This window comes from Phyllosticta citriasiana (genome assembly GCF_038021145.1).
Source record: "Phyllosticta citriasiana strain CBS 120426 chromosome Unknown IWZ02scaffold_13, whole genome shotgun sequence".
NCBI lineage: Eukaryota > Fungi > Ascomycota > Dothideomycetes > Botryosphaeriales > Phyllostictaceae > Phyllosticta > Phyllosticta citriasiana.
The window spans coordinates 411,736-438,001 of NW_027117290.1; the positions used below are offsets into that span (position 1 = coordinate 411,736).

The 26,266-nt window shown below is 55.7% G+C and overlaps 6 protein-coding genes across 6 annotated transcripts; 3 read left to right on the plus strand and 3 right to left on the minus strand.

The window, feature by feature from the left end:
* Positions 1–272: 272 nt before the first annotated feature.
* On the plus strand, positions 273–3,541 carry IWZ02DRAFT_484381 (uncharacterized protein). Its single transcript, XM_066769189.1, has 4 exons — positions 273–445; positions 499–844; positions 894–1,037; positions 1,190–3,541. The coding sequence occupies exons 1-4, from the start codon at positions 284–286 to the stop codon at positions 3,463–3,465; spliced, it is 2,928 nt and encodes a 975-aa protein (XP_066619619.1). The 5' UTR covers positions 273–283; the 3' UTR covers positions 3,466–3,541.
* Positions 3,542–6,160: 2,619 nt separating this feature from the next.
* Positions 6,161–9,027, plus strand: IWZ02DRAFT_460057 (DHHC palmitoyltransferase-domain-containing protein). The gene is made up of 2 exons (XM_066768128.1): positions 6,161–6,743; positions 6,820–9,027. The coding sequence occupies exons 1-2, from the start codon at positions 6,545–6,547 to the stop codon at positions 8,562–8,564; spliced, it is 1,944 nt and encodes a 647-aa protein (XP_066619620.1). The 5' UTR covers positions 6,161–6,544; the 3' UTR covers positions 8,565–9,027.
* A 595-nt stretch (positions 9,028–9,622) lies between these two features.
* Positions 9,623–12,575, minus strand: IWZ02DRAFT_484383 (WD40-repeat-containing domain protein). The gene is made up of 2 exons (XM_066769190.1): positions 11,505–12,575; positions 9,623–11,455 (listed from the first exon to the last, which is right to left on the minus strand). The coding sequence occupies exons 1-2, from the start codon at positions 12,223–12,225 to the stop codon at positions 9,939–9,941; spliced, it is 2,238 nt and encodes a 745-aa protein (XP_066619621.1). The 5' UTR covers positions 12,226–12,575; the 3' UTR covers positions 9,623–9,938.
* A 137-nt stretch (positions 12,576–12,712) lies between these two features.
* IWZ02DRAFT_67809 (uncharacterized protein) lies at positions 12,713–18,582 on the plus strand. The gene is made up of 2 exons (XM_066771056.1): positions 12,713–17,632; positions 17,686–18,582. The coding sequence occupies exons 1-2, from the start codon at positions 12,788–12,790 to the stop codon at positions 18,250–18,252; spliced, it is 5,412 nt and encodes a 1,803-aa protein (XP_066619622.1). The 5' UTR covers positions 12,713–12,787; the 3' UTR covers positions 18,253–18,582.
* Positions 18,583–18,911: 329 nt separating this feature from the next.
* Positions 18,912–20,303, minus strand: IWZ02DRAFT_384040 (endo-arabinase; the record flags this gene model as incomplete). The annotated part of the gene is made up of 4 exons (XM_066765308.1): positions 18,912–19,420; positions 19,524–19,546; positions 19,649–19,842; positions 19,950–20,303. The coding sequence occupies 4 exons, from the start codon at positions 20,301–20,303 to the stop codon at positions 18,912–18,914; spliced, it is 1,080 nt and encodes a 359-aa protein (XP_066619623.1).
* Positions 20,304–25,151: 4,848 nt separating this feature from the next.
* Positions 25,152–25,898, minus strand: IWZ02DRAFT_67870 (uncharacterized protein). The gene has a single exon (XM_066771057.1). The coding sequence runs from the start codon at positions 25,626–25,628 to the stop codon at positions 25,215–25,217; it is 414 nt and encodes a 137-aa protein (XP_066619624.1). The 5' UTR covers positions 25,629–25,898; the 3' UTR covers positions 25,152–25,214.
* Between the last annotated feature and the right edge of the window lie 368 nt (positions 25,899–26,266).

Genomic DNA, 26,266 nt, shown 5'->3' on the forward strand with positions numbered 1-26,266 from the left:
AGAAAGGAACGAACGACACTGTCAATGACTCATTCGTTGGGTTCGAGAAGGCGACGCGGAAACGGGCCACCAGGGATGGAGCTCTGGAGCCAATCCATTGACGCGAAGTGGGGGGAGGGGTGATGATGTCTGGTGTGTTCTGTTTGTTCCGCTTTCATCACGTCGTCAAGTTTCCCTCAACCCTCAGGGACCACCAGGTGCCCAAACACCCTCCCTCCATCCACCAACGCCCGCCGAAGAGCTGCCGTCTACTCTGAGGTCCCGCCCGCCCGCCCTCTCCGCCATGGCCGGCCTCAACGACGAGGACCATTTGGCCTATGGCGAGTTCCATGACCATGGCCTACAGCACGACGGTCACGCCGACAGCCATGGACGCGGCCTGGTGGGTGACCTGAGGCGGAGGCTGCTCCACAAAGACCACGGCCCTGAGGCGGAGCAGCAGTCTGTGAGTCCTGGCCGACTCGTTTCAAACTGTCCTGATTGACCATAAATATCCAGCCCACTCACTCGTATCCCTACACCGACCCTTCCGCCGCAAACCCTCAATTCGCCTTTGACCAGCCCGACATCCCTCGTCCCAAAATGACTGGCTTCTTCGAAAAGATCAAGGAAGCCATTGTCGGCGAGGACCACGAAGCCCCTCCCACTCACCAAGAGTTCGCCGCTGATGCTGCCGAGACGTCCCACGAGGGTGCTCAGAGGTACTCGAAGCACCGCTTCTTGAGCTTTGCCCCTCAGCGTCAGTCTGGCAACGATGCCAAGTGGTTCGTCGATGCTTGCGGATACATGTGGGCTGTATCCGTTGCCTTGGAGCGCGCCCGGGAATCAATCTGGATTTTGGATTGTGAGACCCCATCCGCCTTGAAACTGTGCAACCACGCTGACGACACCAGGGTGGCTCTCCCCCGAGCTGTACCTGCGTCGTCCCCCCGCCAAGAACCAAAACTACCGCATCGACCGCATGCTGCAGGCCGCTGCCGAGCGTGGTGTCAAGGTCAACATCATCGTGTACAAGGAGGTTTCCCAGGCCTTGACTCGTAAGTTTCTGACCCCGGTTCTGCCAAACCATCTGCACTCGTTTCTCCCACAGTCCAAAGGCATTGACCCGTCTGGGCCTGGACGTCATATTCAAGTCTTTGGAATACGCCGAGAGAACAAACCCGCTGATTGCTTTCCCCCCCCCTTACAGTTTCCTCGGAGCATACCAAGCACCACCTCGAGGCCCTCCATCCCAACATTGCCGTCTTCCGCCACCCCGACCATGTGCCGGACGCCAACACCGTGGGCCAGGACCTCATTGATGAGTTTAAGAACTTTTCTCTCAGCGCCAAGTCGGCCGCGAGCTTGCCCGTGGATGCTCTCAAGGCCATTTACGGTTCTGGTCAGGATACTGTTCTCTACTGGGCCCACCACGAGAAGCTGTGCTTGATTGACGGGACCATTGCCTTTATGGGAGGTCTGGACCTCTGCTACGGCCGCTGGGACACCAATCAACACTCTATTGCCGACGTCCATCCCGGTGATTTGGACGAGATCGTCTTCCCTGGCCAAGACTACAACAATGCCCGCATCATGGACTTCCAGGATGTTGTCAACTGGCAGAACAACAAACTCGACCGTGAGGAGAGCTCTCGCATGGGCTGGTCCGATGTGGCTCTTTGCCTTCGGGGACCCATTGTCGAGGATCTCCAGGAGCACTTTGTCCAGCGGTGGAACTTCATCTTCCACGAAAAGTACAAGATTCGCAGCGACGAGAGGTACAGCCGTCTGACCAAGGGTTCCTCGGCCCCTACCCCTGCCCCTGAGGACGACTTGGCATACGAAGAAAGACAAGGTGGTGGCTTCCAAAAGACGCTCACCAACCTGTCTGAGCGCTTCGAGCACGGTGCCGAGCGCCTCGGCTACCACCCTCAACACGGCGGCAGGTCTCGTCAAGATGACGAGTTCGGCGAGCCCAGGGAGCAGCGTGGAGATGGCCCTGTTGGAATCCAGCTCGCCCGTAGCTGCGCCAACTGGAGCCACGGCGTGACGATTGAACACTCCATCCAAAACGCCTATATTGAAATCATCAAGAACAGCAAGCACTTTGTCTACATTGAGAACCAATTCTTCATCACGGCCACTCAGGATGACCAAAAGGCTATCAAGAACAAGGTCGGTGCCGCCATTGTCGAGCGCATCATCCGCGCTGCCAAGAACGGCGAGAACTGGAAGATGGTGGTCCTCATTCCCTCCGTCCCTGCTTTCCCTGGCGATCTCCGAACCGACGAGGCTGCCAGCACCCGTGCCATTATGGAATTCCAGTACAACTCCATCAACCGTGGTCACGGAAAGTCCATTTACGAAGTTGTTGCTGCTGAGGGCATCAACCCCATGGACTACATCCGCTTCTACAACCTCCGCAACTACGACAGAATCAACGTCAGCGGCGCCCTGCGCGACGCCGAAGACAAGGGAGGTGTCTCCTACGAGGAAGCTCGTGAGGAGCACGACCGCGAGTACGGCGGTCGTTACCAACGCAACGTTGAGCGGGACGAAGAAGAGGATGGCTACCCCGGAGAGCCCGGTGAGGAGGAGAGGTACGACGAGTACCAGAGTGGTGCCCGCAGGATAGGCAAGCACAAGGGTCTCGGCAGCGGCCGCTGGGACTCGGTCGCAGAGTGCTACATGCTTGGCGGCGAAGACATTAGGAACGTTCCCTGGGACAATGGCGCACTCGACGAGATCGAGGCCTTTGTCTCCGAGGAGCTCTACATTCACTCCAAGCTGCTCATTGCCGACGACCGTATCGTCATTTGCGGCTCGGCCAATCTCAACGACCGCAGCCAGCTTGGTGACCACGACTCGGAGATTGCCGTCATCATCGAGGACCCGACGCCCGTCGACTCTGTCATGGGCGGCGAGCCATGGCGGGCCTCCAAGTTCGCAGCCTCGCTGCGCCGCCAGCTCATGCGCAAGCACCTCGGTCTGCTCAAGGCGCAGGACTACACGACCCCCGATGAGAACTACCTGCCCATCAACGACGCCCACAACATCTACGATTGGGGTTCCGCCGAGGACGAGTTCGTCGCGGACCCAATTTCGGAGGACTTCCAGAGGGCGTGGAACAGCCAGGCCAAGATCAACACGGACGTCTTTGGCGAGGTCTTCCACTGCGTTCCCGCCGACAACGTCCACACCTGGGAGCAGTATGACGAGTTCTACGAGCGCTACTTCAAGGACGACGGCAAGAAGGACGACGACGACCAAAAGGATGACGAGGGCCGGTCCCACCGTCGTTACAGGCGTGGCCACGTCGTCGCCGAGAACTTTGCTCCCGGCGAGGAGGGCGCGCGCCAGGTCAAGGAGATCTTGAGCCGCGTTCGCGGCATGCTCGTCGAGATGCCCCTGCTCTTCCTCAAGGACGAGGATGTTGCTGAGGAGGGCTTGAGCTTGAACGCCTTCACTGAGACGATTTACACCTAAACTTACACTTTGCAACTGCGGTCGCTGAGCGACTCTGCTAGTGGATGTTTGTACGCATTGCGGTTTATTGGGGGGGGGGGGGGGGGGGGGGGCTGGATTGCTGATACTCTTGTCTGCTATGATGGCAAAGCGTGGCGTAGTAGGCACGGGATGAGACGCCCGTCCCTTTGGCGGCTGGATGCCTAGGGCACTCCTTTGCGTAAAAAGCCTAAACTACCATGAATTGATGAATCATGATTGCCTGTTCCGTCTGCATTTCATTGGATGTTGTATCCTGGCTGTATCATACGTCAACTCGCCAATTTTCTCACTGAAATGTCACCTCACTACTCAGGCCCATTCACAAACTTGACCATGTCTTCTATAACACTGGCATAGCCACCATACAATTGTCTGCCCATCCATCCACGTAGCCGAGGCAGTGTGCCCTCGGCCCAAACGATCAGCGTGAACGCACCAGTACAAGCAGCCTTGAGAGGATGCAGAACAATATCAAGACTGCAGACGGAGAAAGTGAATGAGTAAAGCATGTAGACACAGGCGGGGCTTCGCTGTGAGTGGAGCGCGATAGCTGGGCAGGGAGTGAGGATGTGCATCCGACAATACTAGCAAGCTTCGACTTGCTCGCTGTGACGGGGCTTGTGACCGTCTTCGTCTGGTCTGGCGCTTGTTGGCGAGCCTAGATCAGTTCTGACAATCTGATGTTTTCTCTGTGAGAATGCGTCTAGCAAGGAGATGAATGGTAGGAGCTCGCTCTTTGGTCTGTGTTGTTTAGTATTGATGTAACCAAGAAGGGGCGGCTTGTTGGCACTTGGCCATAGGTCGAGTTTGAACAATCAACACAGTGAAAACCAAGATGGCAAACCAGACGATAACGGAATGCGATATTGGCTTGTCGTCGAGGCTTTTGTCGTGTGAACTCAGGGTGGTGGTTGGTCATCTGCTTCGGTCGACGTGGACAATGCTAAGGGGTTGGAACAATACCAACGCGGGAACAATATCAACACCATGCCAAGATGAAAATCAACGTTGAGCCTTTCAGCGCCACCATTACTTTCCATGCATCAGACAAACTCTCCACCATCCAGAACCTCCAACCTCTTTGTTCGTGAAGTCGGACGCAATCAGGATTGCCGTACTCGACCCAAGCTCTTGCTACTGCAGGAACGACTCCCAGCTCGACTATAAATCTCGCTCGACTCTCGACGACCAGAGACTTTCTTCTTCTCCATCCCACAACATCCAACTCATTTCCAAACCAACTTTCCAAGTAAGCAATCCAGCCTCCAGCAGCTCTCTCTTGCTTGTTCCCTCGAGCATCACTTGCTTACCAGCACACACAGGTTCTCCAACTTCAATCCAATCGCTAAAATGGTTTCCCAAACTCCCATCCTCCCCGTCAACGAGGCCGACATGTACGGCTGCACCGTCCAGAACAACGAACCCGTCAACCAGGCCGACATGTACGGCTGCACCGTCCAGAACACCGAGCCCGTCAACCAGGCCGACATGTACGGCTGCACTGTCCAGAACACCGAGCCCGTCAACCAGGGCAGGGCCTGGTACCTGCGCAAGGGCGAGGTCGCCATGTACGGCTGCTCCGTCATGTAAATCTCCCCCATCCCTACATGACACGGCACGTGGGCAACGCTGGACGAAGTAGTGCGCGGCCGCGGCGGTCCCGGATGACTGGTTCTTCTCCTCTTTCTCGCGCTGCTACTGCTGGCGCTCCTCGCGAATCCGACTCGACTCTTTCGGACGGCTGCCTCCCCATTGTCTTTGCGGATGTGCTGTCTGATGGGCCGCTGTCGGATACGAATCCGCCTTTTCCGCCTCGCTCGGCGCGAAGGTGTTGATTGAGCGCCTTGACTCGTAGCGGCGGACCGGTCTCTTACACTTTTCTCCTCCTTTGCGGTTTGCGCATCTGCGACGAACGACTTTGCGAAAAACCATACCCTAGAACATTCGAAAACAAAAAATACGGCTTGGAAAACCACCCCCCCACCTTTGGAAATCTGTTGGTGGCGCCTGGGTGGTCAAACACCTTGTTGATATTGGGATCTTATATAAAATCAAAAAAAGAAACATCCCCAGGCGACATTTCTTCTTCGAAAAAAAAGACCTTACATGACAGGAGATGCCGTTGGGATTCTCGAGTGCGGGTATACGCCTGCGCTTTTTTTTTTTTTTTTTTTTTTTTTCTTTTGGCTGGTTAGCTCTGTTTGAGCATCTCTTCCTCAATAGATAGATGATTGAATGGAGTCTTGTCCTGCTACTGAGCTTGTCCATTGTTTTGTGATTGATGATGATGATGATGATGCGGTGATGGAAGGGCGGTGAAGCTCACGGCGAGTGCCGTGGCTGGACGAGGTTCGTGACTTGGTTGTGGCGAGGGCCCGGGCTGCAGTTGTGGTGTTGACATGGGACAAGGTTTGATCACTCGAGGTACTTACGCGTCAACTCGAGACTCGACGCATCAGCAATCGGCTCTCAGTGTCCTGCATGAGAGTTGATGAGAGATGATGAAATCTGAGAAGGAGAGGGAGGCATCGTTTAGTGATCAGCGGTCGCGGAGTCGGAAGCCGGAACATCACGTTGATGGCTGGGGTCAGCGCAGCGCAGCGCAGCGCAGCGCAGCGCAGCGCCACGCCACGCACCACCAAGACCAGGACCCAGGAAGGGGAGCCGTGCCACTGCACCCTTCCACCTGCACCATCGCTCCCGCGACTCTTTGTTTCGACCAAGGCCCCGTCTCCTCTTACGCCATACCATATGCTTAGACGGGCTGCTTGCCTGAGCCTCAACAGCATCTTCCCACGGCCAAGCTCCTCGCCGAACCCTCGCTCGAATCTGCGTAATGTCGCGATAGCCGCTGTCCGCGTCCGCAGCACTCGCCGCAACCCAGCAATTCCTCCTCATCCTCCGCCGCCGACCTCCTAGGCCGCCAAAATACCTAACCCCCTCGAATATCTTCCAACCGCTCTGCTCCTAGAATCAGACATTCTACCAACTCCTGCGCCTGCGCCTCGCAGCTCTGCTTCGCCAGCATCGTCCTCCGCCCCATCGCCCCGGCCACGCCATGGCCACATTCGCATCTCCGTCGCCTCCATCTTCTCCCTCGTACGCAATGCCTCGCCGGAACTGGGCACGGAAATGCGAAAGATATTGCTGCCGAATATTTGACTACTTTCCGCTGTCGGTCGTGTATGGTCTGACGACATGGGCGGTGTGGGTGTGCTGGCAGATTGGGGTGTATGCTCCCAATACGCCATACCATTGTAAGGACGATTTTTTTTTGTGCAAGACGGCAAGCGTCGGTGTGACGACTGGCATGCGCTTACGCTTCGGATATAGACTATGTGACTTCGCTGCTGGCGTGGTTCCTCTACGCCATGCTCAATTGGAGCTACACCATTGCCGTCTTTACGGACCCGGGATCACCTATTGATGGCGTCAAAGGCGGGTACAGCTCGCTTCCGACGACCGAGCAGTCGGTAGCGCATACGTCGTTTACGGTCAAGGCGAATGGCGAGCTGCGTTATTGTAAAAAGTGCCAGACAAAGAAACCGGACCGCGCCCATCATTGCTCCACCTGCAGGCGGTGCGTGTTGAAAATGGACCACCATTGTCCGTGGCTGGCCGGTTGCGTGGGCCTGCGCAACTACAAGCCATTCTTATTGTTTCTCATCTACCTGTCATTGTTCTGCTGGGCATGCTTTGCCAATTCCGGCGGCTGGTGCTGGAACCAGTTTACAAACGATGACTATATGGACAGCTTCTTGCCCATCAACTACATTATTCTGGCAGTCATTGCAGGCATAGTAGGCCTGGTTATGACTGGCTTCACTGTCTGGCACATCCACCTCGCCGCTTGCAACCAAACGACGATTGAGTCTCTGGAAAAGACGCGGTACCTCTCGCCGCTGCGCAAGTCCTTTCAGCACTCTACGGCCTCGTCTCAACGCAACTACGTCGACTATCCGCAATCGCGGCCCTCCATTGGCGACCAACTGCTAGGAATCCACGCCAACACCCTCCCCGGCGTGACGCGCCCAGAAGAAGGCGAGGACCAGCGCGCCGTCTCCCCCGCGCAGCAGTCCCTCCACCGCAACTGGATATCACTTGAAGCCGCGCGCGAACGCGACCGCTACAACGAATACCTCGACGAGCTCGACAGCGAAAAGCTGCCCAACGCGTTCGACCTAGGCTGGCGCCGCAACCTGACGCACGTGCTAGGCCCGGTGCCGTATCTCTGGGCGCTGCCCATTTGCAACACGACAGGCGACGGCTGGTATTGGGACGCCAGCCCAGACTGGATAGACGCGCGCAAACGCATCGCCGACGAACGCCACGCCGCCATGCAGCGGCAGAAAGCTCGCGAGCGCGCCGCCGGCTGGGGCATCGACAGCCCCCCTGGCAGCCCCGGCGCCCCTGGCCAACCCCCCTCGCCCCCTGTCATCACGCGCACCCATCTCACAGCCAATCGCAACGCACCCGCCGCTGCCGATCCCCACCACAGAACCAACTCGTCCTCGCCGCCGCACCCCAGCTCCGTGTGGCATAACCGCCCCCTGGCCGCTGCCGGCCGCAACACGCGCTTCCTGACGACGAGCTCGGGCGTCGCGGCCGTGCCGCGCGAGGGCCGGCGCTCGCCCAACAAGGCGGATCAGATCCTCGGCCGCGCGCCCGGCCTGTACAGCGATGATACGGCGAATGTTGGTGGTGGTGGCAATGGCGCGGCGGTGCAGATGCAGGAGATGCGCCGCAGGCGGTACGATGACGTGTACGACGACATCGACGATGACGACGACGACGACGACGACGACGACGATGATGATGAGGACGAGGTGGACTGGCAGGCTCAGCAGGCGGCGCCATCGGCTAAGGGCAAGGTGGAGAGTTCGGCTGCGAATGCGATAGTGACGCCGAATGTGACCCCTGCTGTAGCAAACTCCGCGCAGCCCGCGCAGCAGACGCAGATACAAACGCAAAACTGGAACGACGTCCCAGATGACATGGTACCCGCGACCAACAGCAACAGCAACAACAGCAGCAGCAGACCCCAGACGTGGCGCGGTCCTCGCGCGCGCAGACGATAGGCAGCAGACGAAGAGTGGGATGATCGGGGCACGTCGTAGACTCGAGACGTCTCCTTTTTCCCATCCCATCTCATCTCTCTCTTTCTCGATGACGTCGGCGTGTCTGGCGCAATCAATTGATCTGGCATAGCTTGGCTTGGCATGGTTTGGCATGGTTTGGCTTGCTGGCCGTCGTCGTCGTCGTCGTCGTCTTCTTATTGGATGTGCGCTGTGCTAGCTGTGCTGTGCTGTGCTGTGCGGTGGTGTGGTGTGTTGGACTTCCTCTGGCTGCGTGCATTTCATCTTTTTTGTCTCCTTGCATAGCGATTTGGCATGTTTGCATTGGGGCGTGGTAGTGGTGCATAGAAAAGCTACCGCTACACATGCAGGAGCTTTATTTACATGTGGTAGAAAAAGACGACGCGCGCGTAGGTGCGTGGGTGGTTGGGTGGGTGGGAGGGATGGCTGCTACTCCCTCCCTCCCTCCCTCCCTCCTCCTCGTCTCTCTGGCTACCTATATATCTTATCGTTTGGGACAAGAGAAGGAAGGAAGGAAGGAAGGAAGAAAGCAAAAGAGGACTTCTTTCTAGCATCTTTCCATCATCATTGGTTCAAACTCTCTGGCCTCGCATGTACGTACGTACGTACGTACGCACGCTCCACGCATCTCGCATCCAATCACCACTATCATCAGCATCTAATCTCTCCGGCTGGCTGGCTGTTTAGCTATCTAGGCACAAAGGCTGTTTGTCGATTGGCTACTGCTGGCGCCGCCGCCGCCGTTCTGATGGCGTTCATTACTTCCAGGCTCTTTCTTTCTCAGCATTGACCCTTCGCCGGTTCATTTGGTTGTTGGTGTAAGGTAGCTAAGGTGGCCGTTGGACGTGAAGTGCTTTTGTGTATGTAGAGAGTGGGAATGAGAGGGTGAGAAGGGAAGGGAGGGGAGTGGTTGATAATTCATGATTGACCAGGTATTGCCAATTACCACAGACTTACGACGTGCCTTGAGTACTTTTGGTTTCATGATTGGCATCGCGTTACATCGCATTGCGTCACGTCGTACTCGTTCGAGCTTTTTGTGGTTTGGTGATTTGGTGATCCTGCCATTCCTGCGTTTCCTTTCCTTCTTGTGTGATGCGCCGTTCTGTCTGTCTGTTTGTCTGTCTGACAACGTACCTACATAACCAATACACCCGGGTATAACGACGCCTTTGAAAAAGAAAAGGGGAAGGGAAAGAAAAAGGAAAAGATGCTGTGCGGCCACTGCGTATAGTGCTGAGGAAGGGGAGGGGAAAGACATTGCGCTCAGGGAAGGGGGAGGGAGTGAGGCCATGCGTGTGTACGTGACAAAGCATACATCCCATCCACCATACCACCACAACCCCCAGCCGCCAGCTACTTGTCATCCTCATCAGAATCATCCTCATCAGCATTAACATCCGCCCACCCAGCGCCCCAACGGTTGCCCCCACCCTCCCCACACCTCCTCAAGTTCCTTGCGAGCTCGGCATCCTCGCGCCAGCAGCGCGCAGCGTAGTCGTCGCCAACGGTGACGAGATCGCCCTCGCTGGTCCACGTCAGACTGGTGACTTCCTTCTGGTGGCCGCGGACGAGCGGCGTGCCGTGGTGCGCGAAGATGGGCACTGAGTCGGCCATGCGCGGGCTGAGCGGCGACGCGATCGACGTGATGGCATTGTAGCTGCGCCAGCGCGACGCGGCGGCCGAGTTGGTTGACGCGATGCGGTTGAGCATGGACGCGGACAGGAGGGAGGGCCGCTGCTGCTGCTGGGCCATGGCCATTTGCGTGCTGCTGCCGCGAGGCGCGTCGGCGTTGGCGGCTGCCGCGTTGATGCGCCGCCGTAGCATCGTTTCGTCCGTGGGAAAGACGATGGGACAGCCGTCGCTGGAGCCCACGGCTAGACACTCGACTTTGTCGCCGCGTGCCCGCCGCAGCGCTGTCTTGACCCAGAAGCTCGTCACGTGTAGCCGTGGATGCCGCAGTCCGTACAGCGGTCCCAGACCGGACTTGTCCACGGCGCCGCTCCGACGACGCTTGCTGGTGCGCTCGCCCAGCTCGGGTGCGTGGCCGAGCACCAGGTGGCTTGTCGAATAGGCGTAGATGGTGTTGTCGCGGCTCAGGGCGTAGAGGCGGTCACCGGCGCCGGAAAAGGATATCGAGTTGATGCCGAATTTGCGGTGCTTGGAGTGCGACTCGGGCTGGCGGGTTGTAGCAATGGGGATGGCACGGCGGTTGTAGCGGCCGCGAATGTCCCAGAGTTTGACGGCTGTCGAGGCTTCTGATGCGGTGACGAGGAGGTGGGAACGGGAGGGGAGGTTGAGAAAGGAGAGGGCGGTGATGGAGACGTCGCCACGTCGTGAGTAAACATCGGTTTTGGACGCTGCGTCGCGGGCTGCAGAGGCTTGAGAGACCACATTGTGCGAGTTGTTCGGGGCGTGTGCGCCGCTGATGACGTTGTAGGTACTAGCATACGTGACGCGATGCAGATTATTGGACGCTTGGCCATCAAAGTTTGTGTGCAAGGCGCGAATCACACCGTCAGTACCGCTGCAGCGTAGGTCCCATAGCCGCACGGTGCCGTCACGACTCGAGGTTGCGAGGACATTGTCGTTGTCCGGTTGGTAGCAGACTTGCTTGACAGACGACTGATGGCCGTTTTGACCGCCCATGACATAGGTCGTCTGCTGGGTCCGGACGTCGATGACATGGCCCGTCTGGTCTCCGGATGCGGTGGCGAGCGAATAGTCATCAGATGAGAATGCAATGTCCATGACTGCATTGCTGTGCGGGCGAAACTTGACGTGGGCTTGTGAAAATGGTGGTTTGCTGTCTTTCGCCGACTCTAATAATACTATGGTGCCGTCTTCGTCTCCAATTGCAACCATGGAGTTTGCTGCAGTTCATGTTAGCTGGGATGGAAAGCCAAACGTGGAGAGACTTACTGTTGCAACTAGCAGTACAGAAAGGAATGTCGTTCTTAAACACGTGTTTATCCTCCGGCCGGGTGCAAAAGTTGGCTGTCTGGTCCTGCCAAACCCCACAATGGTCGTGCATTCTACCTCGTCCAATGGCTCGACTGCCGCCAAAGGAGCGTGACAGAATGCGGCCGGCACGTCCAGAAAGGGGAGCCCTCTTGATGGGCATTGGGTAATTCTCTTCCTCCTCGTCTTCTTCTAGAATGGTGGTTTCGGCATCAGAGGCAACATCGTTCGGGTCAGGAATGTCAAAGTTGACGGAAAAGCCTTGTTCTCTCGACCTCTTGGATGGGGAAGGCTGGATGGGGGAGCTTTCAGGGGATGGCAGGAGCTTCCTCTTTCTGTGGTGGTCGACTTTTGGGGTGGAATAGTTCTCTTGGCCGGGAGCATGGCTATCGGAGAAGACGACGGTTCTTCTGGGAGTGGGCTTCTTGCGATTAACGGCATTACGGGTGATGTCACGCAGCTGGCGACCGGAGGTGGAGTGGGACGTGTTGCTTCTCGTGGTCCGGGGGGTGAAGAACTTGTTGAATCGCTTGGGGGTAATTGGCGGCGGCTTCTTTGGCTTTCGCGAGACTGGTCTTGACGAGGGCGACGAGGGCGGCGGCGGAGACGAAGCCAAGGTCTGCGAGGAGGAAGGGAGATCCTCGTAGGGCATGGTGGAGTGTGGCGACGATGGCAAGTCCATGATTGCACCTCGTGTGCTTGTGTGCTATCTTCAAGAAATGCAAGGAGAAGAGATGGTGGAGGGAGACGGAAAGGTCAAAAGAGCCAGCTGGGGACATGTGGATGGGGTCCACTTGCAGAGGCGCGTCGCGGGTGGCGCGTCTCCGCGTTTTTGCAGCGGCCGAGGCGGCCCTAGCACAGCCGTGTGCACGCGAGGAGTGGTTCAGTGTCGTGTTTGTCTGTTTGTTGGTTGTTCCCACACCGCCAGAAGGGGCACCGTGTCAAGGGACCAGCGATGAGAAATCAATCAATCTTCCAGACGATTGCAGAGAGGTTGAGATCATGTCGAGCAGTTGAAACGGCGTCAAAGTGTGGCGCAGGTGGTCCAAGTGGCGTTAATCGCGAAACCTTATCGATACAAGAGTCGCGCTTGGGACGCGGCATCCGAAGACGGCCCGTCGGCGAATCCAGTCGCCGCCAAAATTTTGGATCCGTCTCATGCAAAAGTTCCTGGCCCTGTTGTCGATGCGCAACCACGCCGTCGACTCTGCGGCGCTGAATCTCTCCTTCTTCAGCCCTCCAAAATGGCCCCCCTGAAGCGTGGAGCCGACAGCGACCATGCCGGCTCCAAGAAGCAAAAGCACGCCGCCGACGACCGCGCAGCAAAGCGCCAGCGCAAATCCGACCCTGCGCCTGCTCATGCAAAGACGAAGCCCGAACCGAAGACCGACAAGCCTGTCCCAGTTGCTTCGGTGCTGACCCAAGAAGAGCGCTCATTTCCTCGTGGCGGGGCGAGCGTCTTGACTCCCCTCGAACATAAGCAAATTCAAAACGAAGCGGCTCGCGATGTTCTTTTTGAGCAGTCCAACAAGAAGGCGACCAAGGGGGACGACAGCGACGATGATGTGGAAATGGGGGATGCTGGAGCTGACAAGCCCGCAAAGAAGAAGAAGAGCAAGAAGCGCAAGAGTGACGCTGCTGAAAAGGAAAAGGATGAAGGCATCAAGATTGAAAGTTTGACCCACAGAAGGCTCCAACCGGGCTCCATGGTCCTCGGCCAGGTCACACAAATTACTCCCAAGGACATCCAAGTTGCGCTACCGAATAACCTCGTCGGTTTCGTGCCCCTGACCGCCGTCTCCGACCAGTTTACAAAGAGGATAGAATCATTACTGGGCGAGAACGACAAGAGCGACGCCGAAAACTCCGCTGACGAGGACGACCTCGACCTCAATGATGTGATCAGGCTTGGACAATATGTTCGTGCGGTAGTCACTTCCACTGGGGACGACTCGGCTCGAAAGAATAAGAAGCGCATTGAATTGTCGATAAACCCCAAGGATGTCAACAGCTCCATGTCGAAGCAAGATTTGGTCGTCAATGCCTTTGTCCAGGCGTCGGTTGCAAGTGTGGAAGATCATGGTCTCGTCATGGACCTCGGCCTTGCAAGTGGCTCCACCAAGGGCTTCATGTCCTCCAAGGAGGTCGGTTACAGCGTCGACTACAACAAGATTCAGCCTGGTGCTGTCTTTTTGTGCATGGTGACCGGATCAAGCTCGAATGGAAAGATTGTCAAGCTGTCTGCCGACGTCCAGAAGATCGGAAATGTCAAAAAGACCAATGTCTTGACCGAGGCTCCCACGATTGACGCCTTCCAGCCTGGTGCAGCTGTTGATCTCCTCGTCACTGAATCCACTCCCTCTGGCCTGGCTGGTCAAATTGTTGGCCTTCTCGATGCGACGGCAGATGTTGTACATGCTGGTGCCGCCGAGACGCAAAAAGACATTTCACAGAAATACAAGGTCGGATCCAAGGTCAAGGCGAGAATCATCTGCACATTCCCGAGTGACGACCGCCGCAAGCTTGGTGTCTCTTTACTCAGCCACGTCATGGCGCTATCCCCCCGTCAACCCGTGGACGAGAAAAGGGGACCCATCGAGTTCTTGCCAATTTCCTCCATCGTTGAAGAAGCAAAGGTAACACACGTTGAGCCGTTTCTTGGTGTGTTTCTCGATGTTGGTATCAAAGGCGTCCCTGGCTTCGCCCACATTTCCAGGCTCTCTGATGACAAAGTCGACTCCATTTCCGCAGACAGTGGCAAGTTCAAAATCAACTCAACCCACCGTGCTCGTGTGATAGCATACAACCCACTTGATGGACTCTTCCTGATTTCGCTGGAGAACAAGATCCTGGAGCAGCCCTTCCTTCGCGTCGACGACGTCAAGGTTGGCCAGGTCGTCAAGGGTAAGGTCGAAAAAGTCATGATCACTGCCCTTGGGTCTGGTGCTGTGATTGTGAACCTGGCCGAGGGCATCAATGGCGTCGTTTCCGAAACACAAATTGCCGATGTGCAACTCAAGAACCCCGAAAAGAAGTTTAGGGAGGGCATGCCGGTTACCGCCAGGGTTCTTGCCATCGATCCGGTCAGGAAAATGATTCGCTTGACTTTGAAAAAGACACTGGTCAACTCTGAGGCGCCGGTTTGGTCCTCGTACTCGGATGTCGAAGAAGGAGACTCGGCTCCGGGTACTATCGTCAAGCTGATGCCTGCCGGTGCTCTCGTCCAGTTCTATGGCAATCTCAAGGCATTCCTGCCTGTGGGTGAGATGAGCGAGGCTTACATCAAAGATCCCTCGGAACACTTTAGAGTCGGCCAGACGATCAACGTCCATGCGATTTCCATCAACGCCGAAAACGATCGAATGACCGTGTCGTGCAAGGACCCCTCGGTCCACAGTCCAGAGCAGCAGGCGGCGTTTCGGGCACTTCAAGTCGGAAGTGTTGTCAAGGCCACTGTGTCTGAGAAGTCGGTGGAACGTATTGATGTGGAGCTGGAAGGTTCCTCGATCAAGGGCATCCTGAAAGTGGGTCAGCTCACTGATGGCTCAGAGAAGAAGGAAGAGTCCATGATGAAGAGGATCCGTGTCGGCCAGACCCTCGAAGATTTAGTCATTCTGGACAAATCTGAAAAGAGGCCTCTCGTCTGGCTCACAAACAAGCCCAGTCTGCTTGCCGCCGCCAAGGCTGGATCTCTGCCCAGCAAGTTTGAAGATATTCGCGAAGGCCAGACTGTCAACGGCTTTGTTCAAAACGTTGACGGCCAGCGTGTCTTTGTCGAATTTGCTGGTCGCCTGCGCGGAGTCTTGCTCAAAACGCAAATGTCGCAGGAAATGGCTGAAAAAGCCGACTACGGACTGCGTCCTTACCAGTCAATCACGGCGCGAGTCCTTGTTATGGATCCAGCAAAGCAAAGATTTTTGCTAACCAAGAAGGACGAAAAGGACGCGGCTGCCTCCATGTCAGCACCCAAGACTGACAAGGCTGCTAACAAGACTCTGGTCAATCCTGCCGACGAAACAGTCAAGGACGTCTCGGAGTACACCCTTGGAAAACTCACAAAAGCGCGGGTCACGAGCGTCAAGGAGACTCAGCTCAACGTGAGCCTCGCAGACAATGTGCTTGGTCGTATCGACATTTCGGAAGTGTTTAGCAAATGGGAGGACATCAAGGACCGCAAGCACCCTCTCGCGCAATTCAAGACCAAGCCAACTCTGCCCGTGCGGATCATCGGTGTCCACGACGTCAAGAATCACAAGTTCCTTCCCATTTCGCACCGCAGCGCAAAGACTTCAGTCTTTGAAATGACGGCAAAGACGGAAACGGAGCTTTCAAGCGAGGACGACTTGCTCTCCTTGGAAAAGCTGAAGGTTGGCTCGACTCACATTGCCTTTGTCAACAACATTGGCGAGAACTGTGTCTGGGCGCACATCTCGCCCGTCGTTCGTGGCCGCATTGATCTCATGGATCTCTCCAACGATGTTTCGCTGCTTAGCGACGTGGCTGCAAACTTCCCCATTGGATCAGCTCTCAAGGTTCGCGTCAAGAGCGTTGACGTGTCGGCCAACCGCCTCGATCTCACTGCCACCTCGGACTCGGTCGTCAAGCCTACTAGCCTCAAAGACCTTTCCCCCGGCTCAGTATTGCCTGGTCGGGTGACCAAGGTCACTGAGCGCAACATCATGGTCCAGCTATCTGACAGCATCTCCGGACCAGTCACCCTGACTGAATTCTCCGACGACTACGCCCAAGCTAACCCCACCATCTACAAGAAGAACCAGATTGTCCGCGTCTGTGTCCTCGACGTAGATGCGCCAAACAAGAAGTTGGTCCTCTCCATGCGTCCCTCCAAGGTCCTCAGCTCTTCGCTGCCGGTCAAGGACCCTCAGGTCGCCAACATTCGCCAGCTCAAGGTCAACGATGTCGTTCGCGGCTTTGTCAAGAATGTGGCCGACAAGGGTCTCTTCGTCTCCCTGGGCCCCAATGTCACTGCTTTTGTCCGCATTTCAGACTTGTCAGACTCTTACATCAAAGACTGGAAGTCGGCATTCGAAGTTGACCAGCTTGTCAAGGGCAAGGTCATTTCCGTTGATCCGGCGCTCAATCACGTGCAATTGACCCTCAAAGCGAGCATGCTCGACAAGGACTATGTCGCGCCTCTCACCTTTGGCGATCTCAAGCCTCGCATGGTCGTCACTGGAAAGGTTCGCAAGGTTGAAGACTTTGGAGTCTTTGTCGTCTTTGACAACTCCAGCAACGTCAGCGGACTCTGCCATCGCAGCCAGATTGCGGATCAGCCTGTGGATGATTGCAAGAAGCTGTACAGCGAGGGCGACAAGGTCAAGGCCATTGTCTTGAGCGTTGACCGTCAGAAGCACAAGGTCAGCCTTGGTCTCAAGGCCAGCTACTTCAAGAGTGACGATGAGGAAGAAAGCGACGATGAAGACGGTGGTGTGGAAATTGATGAAAATGACAGCGACTCTGACGAGGATGCGATGGATGGCGTTGAGATTGACATGTCCAAGGTCAAGGATATGGAAAGCAGTGAAGACGAGGATGAGGACGAGGATGAAATGGAGGTGGACGAAAAGCCCTCCAATTCCGTCAACGGACTCAGCACATCTGGCTTTGACTGGACTGGCGCCACTCTGGAGCAAGACAGGGGCGCCGTCGATGAGCATGATTCGGGCGACGACGCTGCGGCTCCCAAGAAGAAGAAAAAGAAGCCGACCATTGTCGAAGACCGTACAGGCGACCTCGATGCCAACGGCCCTCAGTCCGTTGCCGACTTTGAGCGTCTGCTGCTCGGCGACCCCAACAACAGCGCCCTCTGGATGCAATACATGGCCTTCCAAATTGGCCTCAATGAAGTCCAAAAGGCTCGTGACATTGCCGAGAGGGCGCTCAAGACGATCCACATGCGTGAGGAGGAGGAGAAGCTCAACATGTGGACCGCGTTGCTCAATTTGGAGATTGAACAGGGCGACGAGGAGAGGGTCGAAGACGTCTTTGGTCGCGCTTGCCAGCACTGCGACAAAGAGGAGATCCACAACCGCCTGCTCAGCATCTACACGTCGACGGGTCGGTACCAGGTAAGTCATCCCGTGGTATGATTAAACGGTCACCAACTAAGGCACCAAAACAGAAAGCAGAGGACCTCTTCCAGAAAATGTCCAAGAACAAATCTCTCACGCCCAACCCAGCCTTCTGGCTCAACTACGCCACCTTCCTGCTGACAACCCTCAACGAGCCGGCCCGCGCGCGCGCTCTCCTTCCCCGCGCACTGCAATCCATCCCGCCAAAGCCGCAGCACGCGCGACACCTGACGGCCAAATTCGCAGCGCTGGAATTCCAATCGCCACACGGCGACGCCGAACGTGGCCGCACCGTCTTCGAGGGGCTGCTCTCGACGTACCCCAAGCGCTGGGACCTGTGGGACATGTTCGTGGACCTGGAGAAGTCGCTCATCAAGCAAGCCAAGGGCCAGGGCGCCAAGGAGAACGTGAGCAAGCTGTACGAGCGCATGGCGGGCATGAAGATGAAGGCCAAGCGCGCGCGCTTCGTCTTCCGCAAGTGGGCCGAGTGGGAGGAGAAGGAGGGCGGCAAGAAAAGTCAGGAGAGGGTCCGCGCGTTGGCTGAGGAGTATGCGGAGAAGCTGAGAAAGGCGAAGGAGGGTGGCGATGAGGATGAGGGTAGTGAGGCCGAGGAGTAGATGCGTTGGTGCGCTGTGCAGAACAAAAGTTGGGTTGGGCGGCGTATTGGTGTTGTTTGTACCGTATTGCATGGCATGGTATGGCATGTGGCACAATTTGCCGTATAGGGTTGTCTCAAAAGCGTTTATTTACTTCGTGGTTTGACGTACCGATCACTCTTGTCTTTTCTCCCTTCCACATGACACTCGGGCTGCCTCATGGACTGTACCTCCAAGAACTTCAAAGTCTCCGCTGTCCTTTCTGGACACGTCTGCGCTCGATCCATGTTGCGTGAGCGGCATTGATATGCTACCACCGCAGATTCATATGTGGGCATAAGCTACACTTCCGCGAGGACAAGCTCAACAGCTAATTACGAAGACGCCGAATCGAGCAAAGTATCGGAGATGCAGTGGGTAAGACTGTACAATGCAAATGCAAGAATAGCCAAAATCCCGACGCCGCTGAATGCAACAAAGAGAGAAGGCAGCGTACTCGCACGAAAGCAAGCAAGCAATAAGGGAGGGGAAAAAAAAAAAAATTCAAAAAAGAACTCGCTCACTCCCGCTCCTCCTCCTCCTCCTCCTCCTCCTCCATCCATCCATCACGACAACCTGCCAAACACTGCACGATTATTACGCCACCACGCGACCGCGCGCCTCCGCCGCTCCCTCCCCTCCTAAGCCGACACAACACCATCAACGACATCAATCTCAGTGATCCACAGCGCGCGCGTGTCGGCGTCGGGAAAATCCGCATGCAGCACGCCATGCCTACCATCCCAATAAACATCCATGCCACCAGGGCTCCTCAGGACGCCGCCAGCACCCTCAGCGTACCCCTTTCCCAGCGCGACGCTGCCGGTCGCCAGCAGCGGCGCGGCGGCGCGCGTGTACGGCCCCGTTACCGCGTCGGCCGTCGCGTAGCTCACCGTGTAGTTGTCGCTGTTGAAGCAGCCGCTGCTGAAGAAGAGGATGTAGGTGCCCGAGGCGGTTTTGAAGAGCGAAGGCGCTTCGATGAGGCCGGCGTCCGAGAGGCCGGCGTGTTGGAGGATGGCGGTTGGCGTGCCGATGGGGGTGAGGCCGTCGCTGGACACGGCTTGCAGCATGATGGGTGTGGGGGCGAGGGGCGGGATCGTGTTGCCGCATGTGCCTGTGTTGTTGGCGTTGCCGTTGCCCAGGGCGTTGCCTAGGTGTGTATCGTGGGTCAATTGGGTGGTTTCTTGAGAAAAGGGGCCGCCGCCGTCGCCGCCTGGTTGGGGCTTCACTGCGCTGCCTGCTGTACTACTCACCATCGACCTTGTACACGATGTACCTCTGCCCTCCGCTGCCGCCGCCCCACCACGTCTTGTTGTTCCAGCAGTCGTCGTGCGTCCCGTTGCTCGCGGACACGCTTATGGCGCTGTTGGTGCCCCACCCGCTGCCCTTTACTTGCCAGTCTTTGAAGCCAGACGAGTCGATGGCGCCGCCTTGAGAGAGGGGACAAGCTTGTGTTGTCGGCTCCGCAGTATATGGTCCCTGCGGGCTCGTGGCCGTGGCCGCGCCGATGCAGTGCAGACTCGAGTTGTACACGGTCGTGGCGCTGAAATACATGACAAACGTGCCATCCTCCTGGGGAATCAAAAGCAGGTGAGTTGTCAATAAAGATTCAACCGGCGCACATGCATGCATGCACGCATGGCGGCATGAAAAGCGTCTCAGAACGAAAAATGGCATACCATGAGGTTCACGTCAGGGGCCCACGTGTTTGGCGCCGACGCGTTGACCCAGGCCGGCGGGTCTGGCAGCGCGTCCTGGCCCTCCATGTACGTCCAGTCTGTAAAGTCTGCCGAGTAGGCCACTTGGATGTGGACCGAGTCGTTCTCCGTCGCAAACGCCCACCATGTGCCGTTCCAGTAGATGATGCTAGGGTCCGGAAAGTTGCGCTCTATGACGGGCCCGCGGACGTATGTCTCGCCCGTCGACGAGTTGCGGTACACATTGGTCCGGATGTGCAGTGGCTTGGCCGAAGCGCCTAAGAGGTGTAGGAAAGATAGAAGCAACACCAACAATGACTTGACGAGAAGTATCATTACGGCACGTCGACCTTGCGGCCAACGGGAAAAGAGAAGATAAAAAAAAAAAAAGTGAGGCTGGAATCAAGGAACAATATCAGTTGAAGGATTCGGCTCCAGAGCAGAGCAGCAAATCCGGATTTCTTGATGACGCCAGAAGGATTGCTCCTAGCGACGGTCCGCCCGTCTTATACAATCCCATCATCTCCAGTTTTTTCTACGCGCAGCGTTTCACGCCAAGGTGGTTTCCGCAGCTCTTTTCGCAGTCCCAACCAGCCACAGAACATATCGCGACGGGCCTGGGGCGGCAGTGAAGGACACGGCACCTTCCCGAAGCGGCATGCTGCCGGTGTATGCCTCGTCGCAATACAAGAAGCAGCCAAGCTGACGGCGACAGGATGGGTCAAAGAGTCGGCCTTTCGGCGAGACGCGGTGCCCCACCTGTCGACGCATGATGGACAATACTCGACAGTAGGGGGTTGTGGTCAAGAAGGGGAGAAACAATTGGTGGCTGGCCACAGATGGACTTGAGAAGAGACTAGTGGCTGGGTAAAGAGCGGAAATGGTGGAGCTAGGTCCGCAGAAATTCGAGCGCGCAACATTGTCATCTGCCACCCGCGCGTGCAGGACACATGGTTGACACTTGTCCTGTCCTAGGAAAACGACCCCTCTTCTTTGCAAGACTGAAGAAAAACAAAGGCAGATGCACGTCATGGAAAACGGCAACGGAAGTCAAGGGAAGGTGGACGAGAAGAGCGGTGACTGAGGTGACAAGAGCGGCCCGGCACGGTACAGCCGTCGGACTTTGGTCCAGCACGAAGACGGCGTGCGTGCAGAAAGTGTTTCGGGAATCAGGCGGCAGCATCTTTTCTTGCAAGATCAGCTCGGGTGCCCTGGTCTGCGGTGGTGGTGATGTTGTAGCAGTAGACAGCCTTGCGAGGTCAAAATAGGAACCGAGGATCTTCGTTGGCCCCATGCATGCCGTGTCTCCACGCTCGCCGACGCCATGATTAAAGCCTTGATGGGATAGGTTGGTGGGGTGTCTAGTGAGATTCGGGGTCGAGGTGTGGTGAGGTGGAAGATGCGTCGTCGGACAGCTCGCGTGTGCGAAGTGTCTAGTCACGGGTACATGTAGCCTCTTGCATCACCTCCCTGTCGATACTCCACCTGATCATACACAACCGCGAACAAGACGTGGCACTTGGCAATCAGTCAGCAAGTTCCAATCATTTCGTCTGCAACAAGGGCTGCCAGTTCTGCGCCGGCTATGCACTCTTTCTCGCTGTATGTATGGACTGACAGCTGCAACTGTTTGACCGATTTAGAACACCTGCTTCGTCTGTTTCTCTATCTCCGAAATTTTTCAGCGCCGTCTTTTCGCTCACCGACTCGAATCCTTCCGGAGACCAGTCATTTCGCCATCTATTTGTTGAATGACCTTGTTCAATTCTTCGTCGCCTAGCTTGAAAGCCACGTCCATTGCGTTCACTCACCACCTACCGCACCCGTGGCCCATCCATCCCCTGACGCCACCACACGCGCTACTCAACCTCGCGCCCGTCCAAACGCCTCGACCCCCAAGTCGGCGCCAGACCCCTATCTCCCTGCCGCAGATCCCACCTCTGTCGTTCCTGGCTCTGGTTCTGGTTCTGGTTCCTGTCTCAGCACTACGCACCCCCCACGACGCCGAAAACGCCTTCTATACCGAGTACTTGCCCAGAACGAGTCCAAGTGACTCGTGACATCGTCGCGCCACAATTCGACTCAATCAGCAGCCAAATATCCTCGAACCCGTCCCCCTCATTCCATGTCATCTTCACCAACACCAAGTCATCATATCCACCAGCGCGCCTCCATAAGCGTTGAATTATGGGCAGCCGACTCCTGATTATTATTGAAGTCGCAGAGACGCCTCACCTCATCTGACTATGCCTCATCCGACATGGCTTTGATCTGTCGAATGGTGGCTGGCCATCTGCTCCTTCCCTCGCTCCTTTCTTCCTCTCGATCTGATATCCGATCTTCCTTCCGGCCGTCTCGGTCACTCCCGCTGTTCCCTCCGCTCTAGCCCAATTCCGTTGACGTGATCCATCCAGGCAGACAGCAAAAGAGACAGTCATTCCATGCCCGTCATGGCGAACAACAAAACAAGTAACCGAGAGCAAAAGCAGAACGCAGTTACCGACGTCGACAACCCAGACTGGCACAGCATCAACTCGTCACCAAAGCGCGCGCCTGTCCTCCCTGCGTTCAACGATGTACGTGGTGGTTGCTAATCTAGCCTCTCCCACGGCCGCCGCCACACCGGCAGGCCACGCCAAGTGCTTACGATACCTTGCGCATCCCTACCACGCCTTACCTTGCCTTGGCTGCCTGCCTGCCTCTAGCGTAGCAGCTGCCAAATCACTCCTAGATCAGCCCCCTATCCATGCCACCACGTTGTGGTAAACTCTTATACACCGAAAATATGACGATCGACACGCCCGCCGGTGGCACCGGGCCATTCGCAGATCAACCTGCCCTGAATGGCTGTATTGTGTCGTATCCTTCTCACCAGCGTCGACCGCGACCCGTGCGAGTAGTGTGTGATGAATTGCATTTGCGTTGCTTGAGTGATGGAGCGAGTGCGTTGGAGTTTTCTCGCGATCAGTCTACGGGTACACCATGCGTTTAGGAGCGCGCGCAGTGCGGCCACGGATCAATGTGTGGATGAGTGTATTAGGACGAGAAAACAGGTCGTCATGCCGTATGCTTGATGCAAGAAAGCGTGGGCAGTGATGCCCAGAGAGACTGAAAGACAGCTTCAACATATCTACCATCTCTAACGTCCATCTAACGGAGCGACCGCACAGAGACAACTAGACTGCAAGACAAGACAAGAGCAGGTTCGATATGTCATCTTTTCGTCCAAAGATCACACTAATCAGGCCAAGCGCACGCCTTCCTTCCCCCACTCTCTTCCTATCTCACTCTGTTCCTCTCGACTACAACACTTCATCAACACTTATCTGTCAATCACCACGTTAAGGGGAAAGAGACAGTCATCCCCGAGCCTAGATAGGTAGGTAGCCCACGATGTACGTAGCCCACAACTTCCAACTTCCTGTCCATCCACCTCAATCAGCCGTTCAAAATTCCGATCAAAAGCGTGATAAGCATCGTGCGACGCCTCAAATCGCAAGCGGAATGTGACAAAGCAGTAGTAATGCAGCGAATACCAACAATTGAAGAACCAGCACACCACTAGTGCGGCTGAAAAACGCAAAATCATACAGCATACAAATAGCAACGACACTTGTTCGTCGCAGGATATACTTCTTCTAGCGCCCAAACAGCGGAAAAAGACAATCAGAAGACAGCAAAGGAAAAGAAAAGAAAAAGAAAAGAAAAGGAAAGAATTAAAAAAACGCTTGAGAAAAGGAAGAAGCTTATTGTTTGTTATTCGCGCGACTAACTCAGCTAGGATGGTTTCACGACTAGGAGTAGGCACATATCGGAAAAGTAAGTATGCATGTTCAGCACCTGAGCATGCCAGTATCGATGTATAGTAGCGATGTATGTACTCATCTGTGGCCGACTAACTAACTAACCGGGACTGCACAGATGGCGTAATTCACAGTGTCATAGGTAACAACAGTAACAGCCTTGCGTATATTAAATCAGCCCAGCCCAGCCCAGCCCAACCCAGTGCACCCCAGTGCACCCCACCTGGCTAACCCTACTAGTGTGCTCGTCCAGCCAGCTAGCCAGCCAGCCAGCCAGCCACGTTCCCTTTCCCGCGTGGGATGTCCCTGCCCAACGAGGACGGGCCCTTGTTCTTTCGAGTGTTTCGAAGGGGGAGTTGATGTGGTTAGCCAAATACCTAAGTATGTAGCGAGAATGGAGGGCGACAAGGATGTCTAGTGTTACGCACACGCGAACGAAAAGGGGGAAGAAAGGCTTAGAGGTTCTTCTTCAGGGTCAAATCCACAAACCCTCAAAACCAGGATTGCCTCTGCGAGAAAGGAGTTGCGGAGGGATGATGCCAGCACCATCACCAGGGCACCACCCTAACCCCCCCCCCCCCCATTAATATCCACCGTCCATACACCATGGTAATCGGCAATAGTGATAATGATGGCGTGCTCGCCCTCTCCCCCTCCCCTCGTCCTCGCCCATGCCCATGCCCATCCAACACCACCAAAGTAGCTAGAGCAGGGTGACTGGTGGCCCTACTCCTGGCAGTCGGTACATAGGGCTGAGGCCGGCAAAGGGTCCGTGGAGAAGGGAGGAAGGAAAGGTGGCTTGATGCCCTGCGTTGGCGGCCGCGGCGTCCCACATACACACACACACACACATGGTGTGTCCGACCGGTCAGTGCCTCCACAGACTACAGGCACCTTCCTCTGGGTGGAGTTTGTAGCTGGCTGGCTGGCTGGCTGACTGACCTGACTTGATTAGTTGATTGGTTGACTGGTTGTCACCTTCGGTCGGTCGGAGTAAGTTGTCGGGGTCGGGTGAACGCTACTGCTCGGTGGGTGGATCAGGAGGTCGGTTGATTAGTCAGTGCATGTGGATGATGCCGGGTGTGTGTTTGGTATGCGACGACGTCACTGTTGACGGACAGTAAGCTGCTTCGAGCGCGTACACATCTCAATCACGTAAACAAAGAAGAATTAACCTTTTCAAGTTCCAGTTTCCCTACATACGGTACGGTACATACGTACGTACTACGAGACAGATAGACAGACAGACACGGTATAAAACTCTTCCGCGCAGCGGGAGGTATATAAGCAAAGGGAAAAAAAGAAAAGAGTACCCCTAAAACACATAAACCAAACGACACAAGATAGAGAGATACGTATACAGACTCAACACACAGACTCGCCACACTCTTACACTAACTCCTTCACCAACAGCAACAACGACCCGACCCGGTATAGAGTGTATTCAGCAGGAGGAGAACAGATAACCGACGCCACTTTCACCCCGTCGACTCGCCGCGCACTCCTTGGATAGAGGAGAAAAAGGAGAAAAAACGGGCGTTTGAAAGGCTCCAAGCGAGCAAACGTGGAAAGGAACAAAAAGAGAAGTTACATGGGTGTGGAACAACGGGATAGTTTCCTCGGTTGTGAGGCCCTTCACCTCAGTTGTCCGCAGCCTCCTCATGTGGCGAGCAACGTGAAGGAAACATGTCTGGTGTGTATGGGGCGACGCGGGAAGAAACCTTTGCCTCATCCATGTTTGATATTGCAGTTTGTTCCCACCATACGAGCTTTGTGAGAAGGTTGTTTCCCAATATGCGTCAAGAAGATATAAGAAGACGACGAGTGTGCGCCGAGCGTGCCGCAAGGTTGGAGACATTCGCAAAACTAGGCATCCTCTTACTGAAACCAAAGTAAAAGAAAAAATTGTGTGGAGACCACGCGAACAAAGAAAAATGGTGGAAAGCGAAGGCACGCGATTTCGCGATTCAAGGTTGTAAAAAGAAGAGGATAAAAGGTGAGTTGAAGAGAAGTAGAGAAGCAGACCAGCAAAAAACACAAAGGCTCAAAAGCAGCCGAAGTACCCGGTATGCTTACATGTTAAGCGGTAGGAGAGAGGACAAGGCCAGGAGAGTTGGAGATCCAAAACATTGAACACGATTCGTCCATGTTTCAGCGCAGCGCAGCTCAGCCATGAAAAGTACGGATGGCGCAGGCTCAGCCAGTCCGCCTTTTGCAATCAACTTCGTTTCTGTACCGGCCGTGTTTGTCCCATTTCCCATCACTCCTCAACTAGCCATCCGAAGAAAAACGCCGAACTCTGGATTCCTGGGTACTGTTCCTCCCTGTATCTTTAAATTCTCAGAACTGGTATTCTGTGGTATACCTCGATCGATTACGATATTAGTTGTTGGCGGCAACTACTCGACGACACGTGAAACAGCTCGCACACAAAATGCCGCTGGAAAAGGGGTATATGAAAATTTGGCGTAGTTGTTAATTTGTAGAGCACCGCGA

Bases quoted from the DNA above. Each gene is read 5' to 3' on its own strand.
- IWZ02DRAFT_484383 (XM_066769190.1), bottom strand. From the start codon at position 12,225: ATGGACTTGCCATCGTCGCCACACTCCACCATGCCCTACGAGGATCTC. The intron at 11,456-11,504 runs GTAAGTCTCTCC...CATGAACTGCAG, and splicing joins CTGTACTGCTAGTTGCAACA to CAAACTCCATGGTTGCAATT.
- IWZ02DRAFT_67870 (XM_066771057.1), bottom strand. From the start codon at position 25,628: ATGTCTCCAACCTTGCGGCACGCTCGGCGCACACTCGTCGTCTTCTTA.
- IWZ02DRAFT_460057 (XM_066768128.1), top strand. From the start codon at position 6,545: ATGGCCACATTCGCATCTCCGTCGCCTCCATCTTCTCCCTCGTACGCA. The intron at 6,744-6,819 runs GTAAGGACGATT...CTTCGGATATAG, and splicing joins TCCCAATACGCCATACCATT to ACTATGTGACTTCGCTGCTG.
- IWZ02DRAFT_67809 (XM_066771056.1), top strand. From the start codon at position 12,788: ATGGCCCCCCTGAAGCGTGGAGCCGACAGCGACCATGCCGGCTCCAAG. The intron at 17,633-17,685 runs GTAAGTCATCCC...GCACCAAAACAG, and splicing joins CGTCGACGGGTCGGTACCAG to AAAGCAGAGGACCTCTTCCA.
- IWZ02DRAFT_484381 (XM_066769189.1), top strand. From the start codon at position 284: ATGGCCGGCCTCAACGACGAGGACCATTTGGCCTATGGCGAGTTCCAT. The intron at 446-498 runs GTGAGTCCTGGC...ATAAATATCCAG, and splicing joins CTGAGGCGGAGCAGCAGTCT to CCCACTCACTCGTATCCCTA. The intron at 1,038-1,189 runs GTAAGTTTCTGA...CCCCCCTTACAG, and splicing joins GGTTTCCCAGGCCTTGACTC to TTTCCTCGGAGCATACCAAG.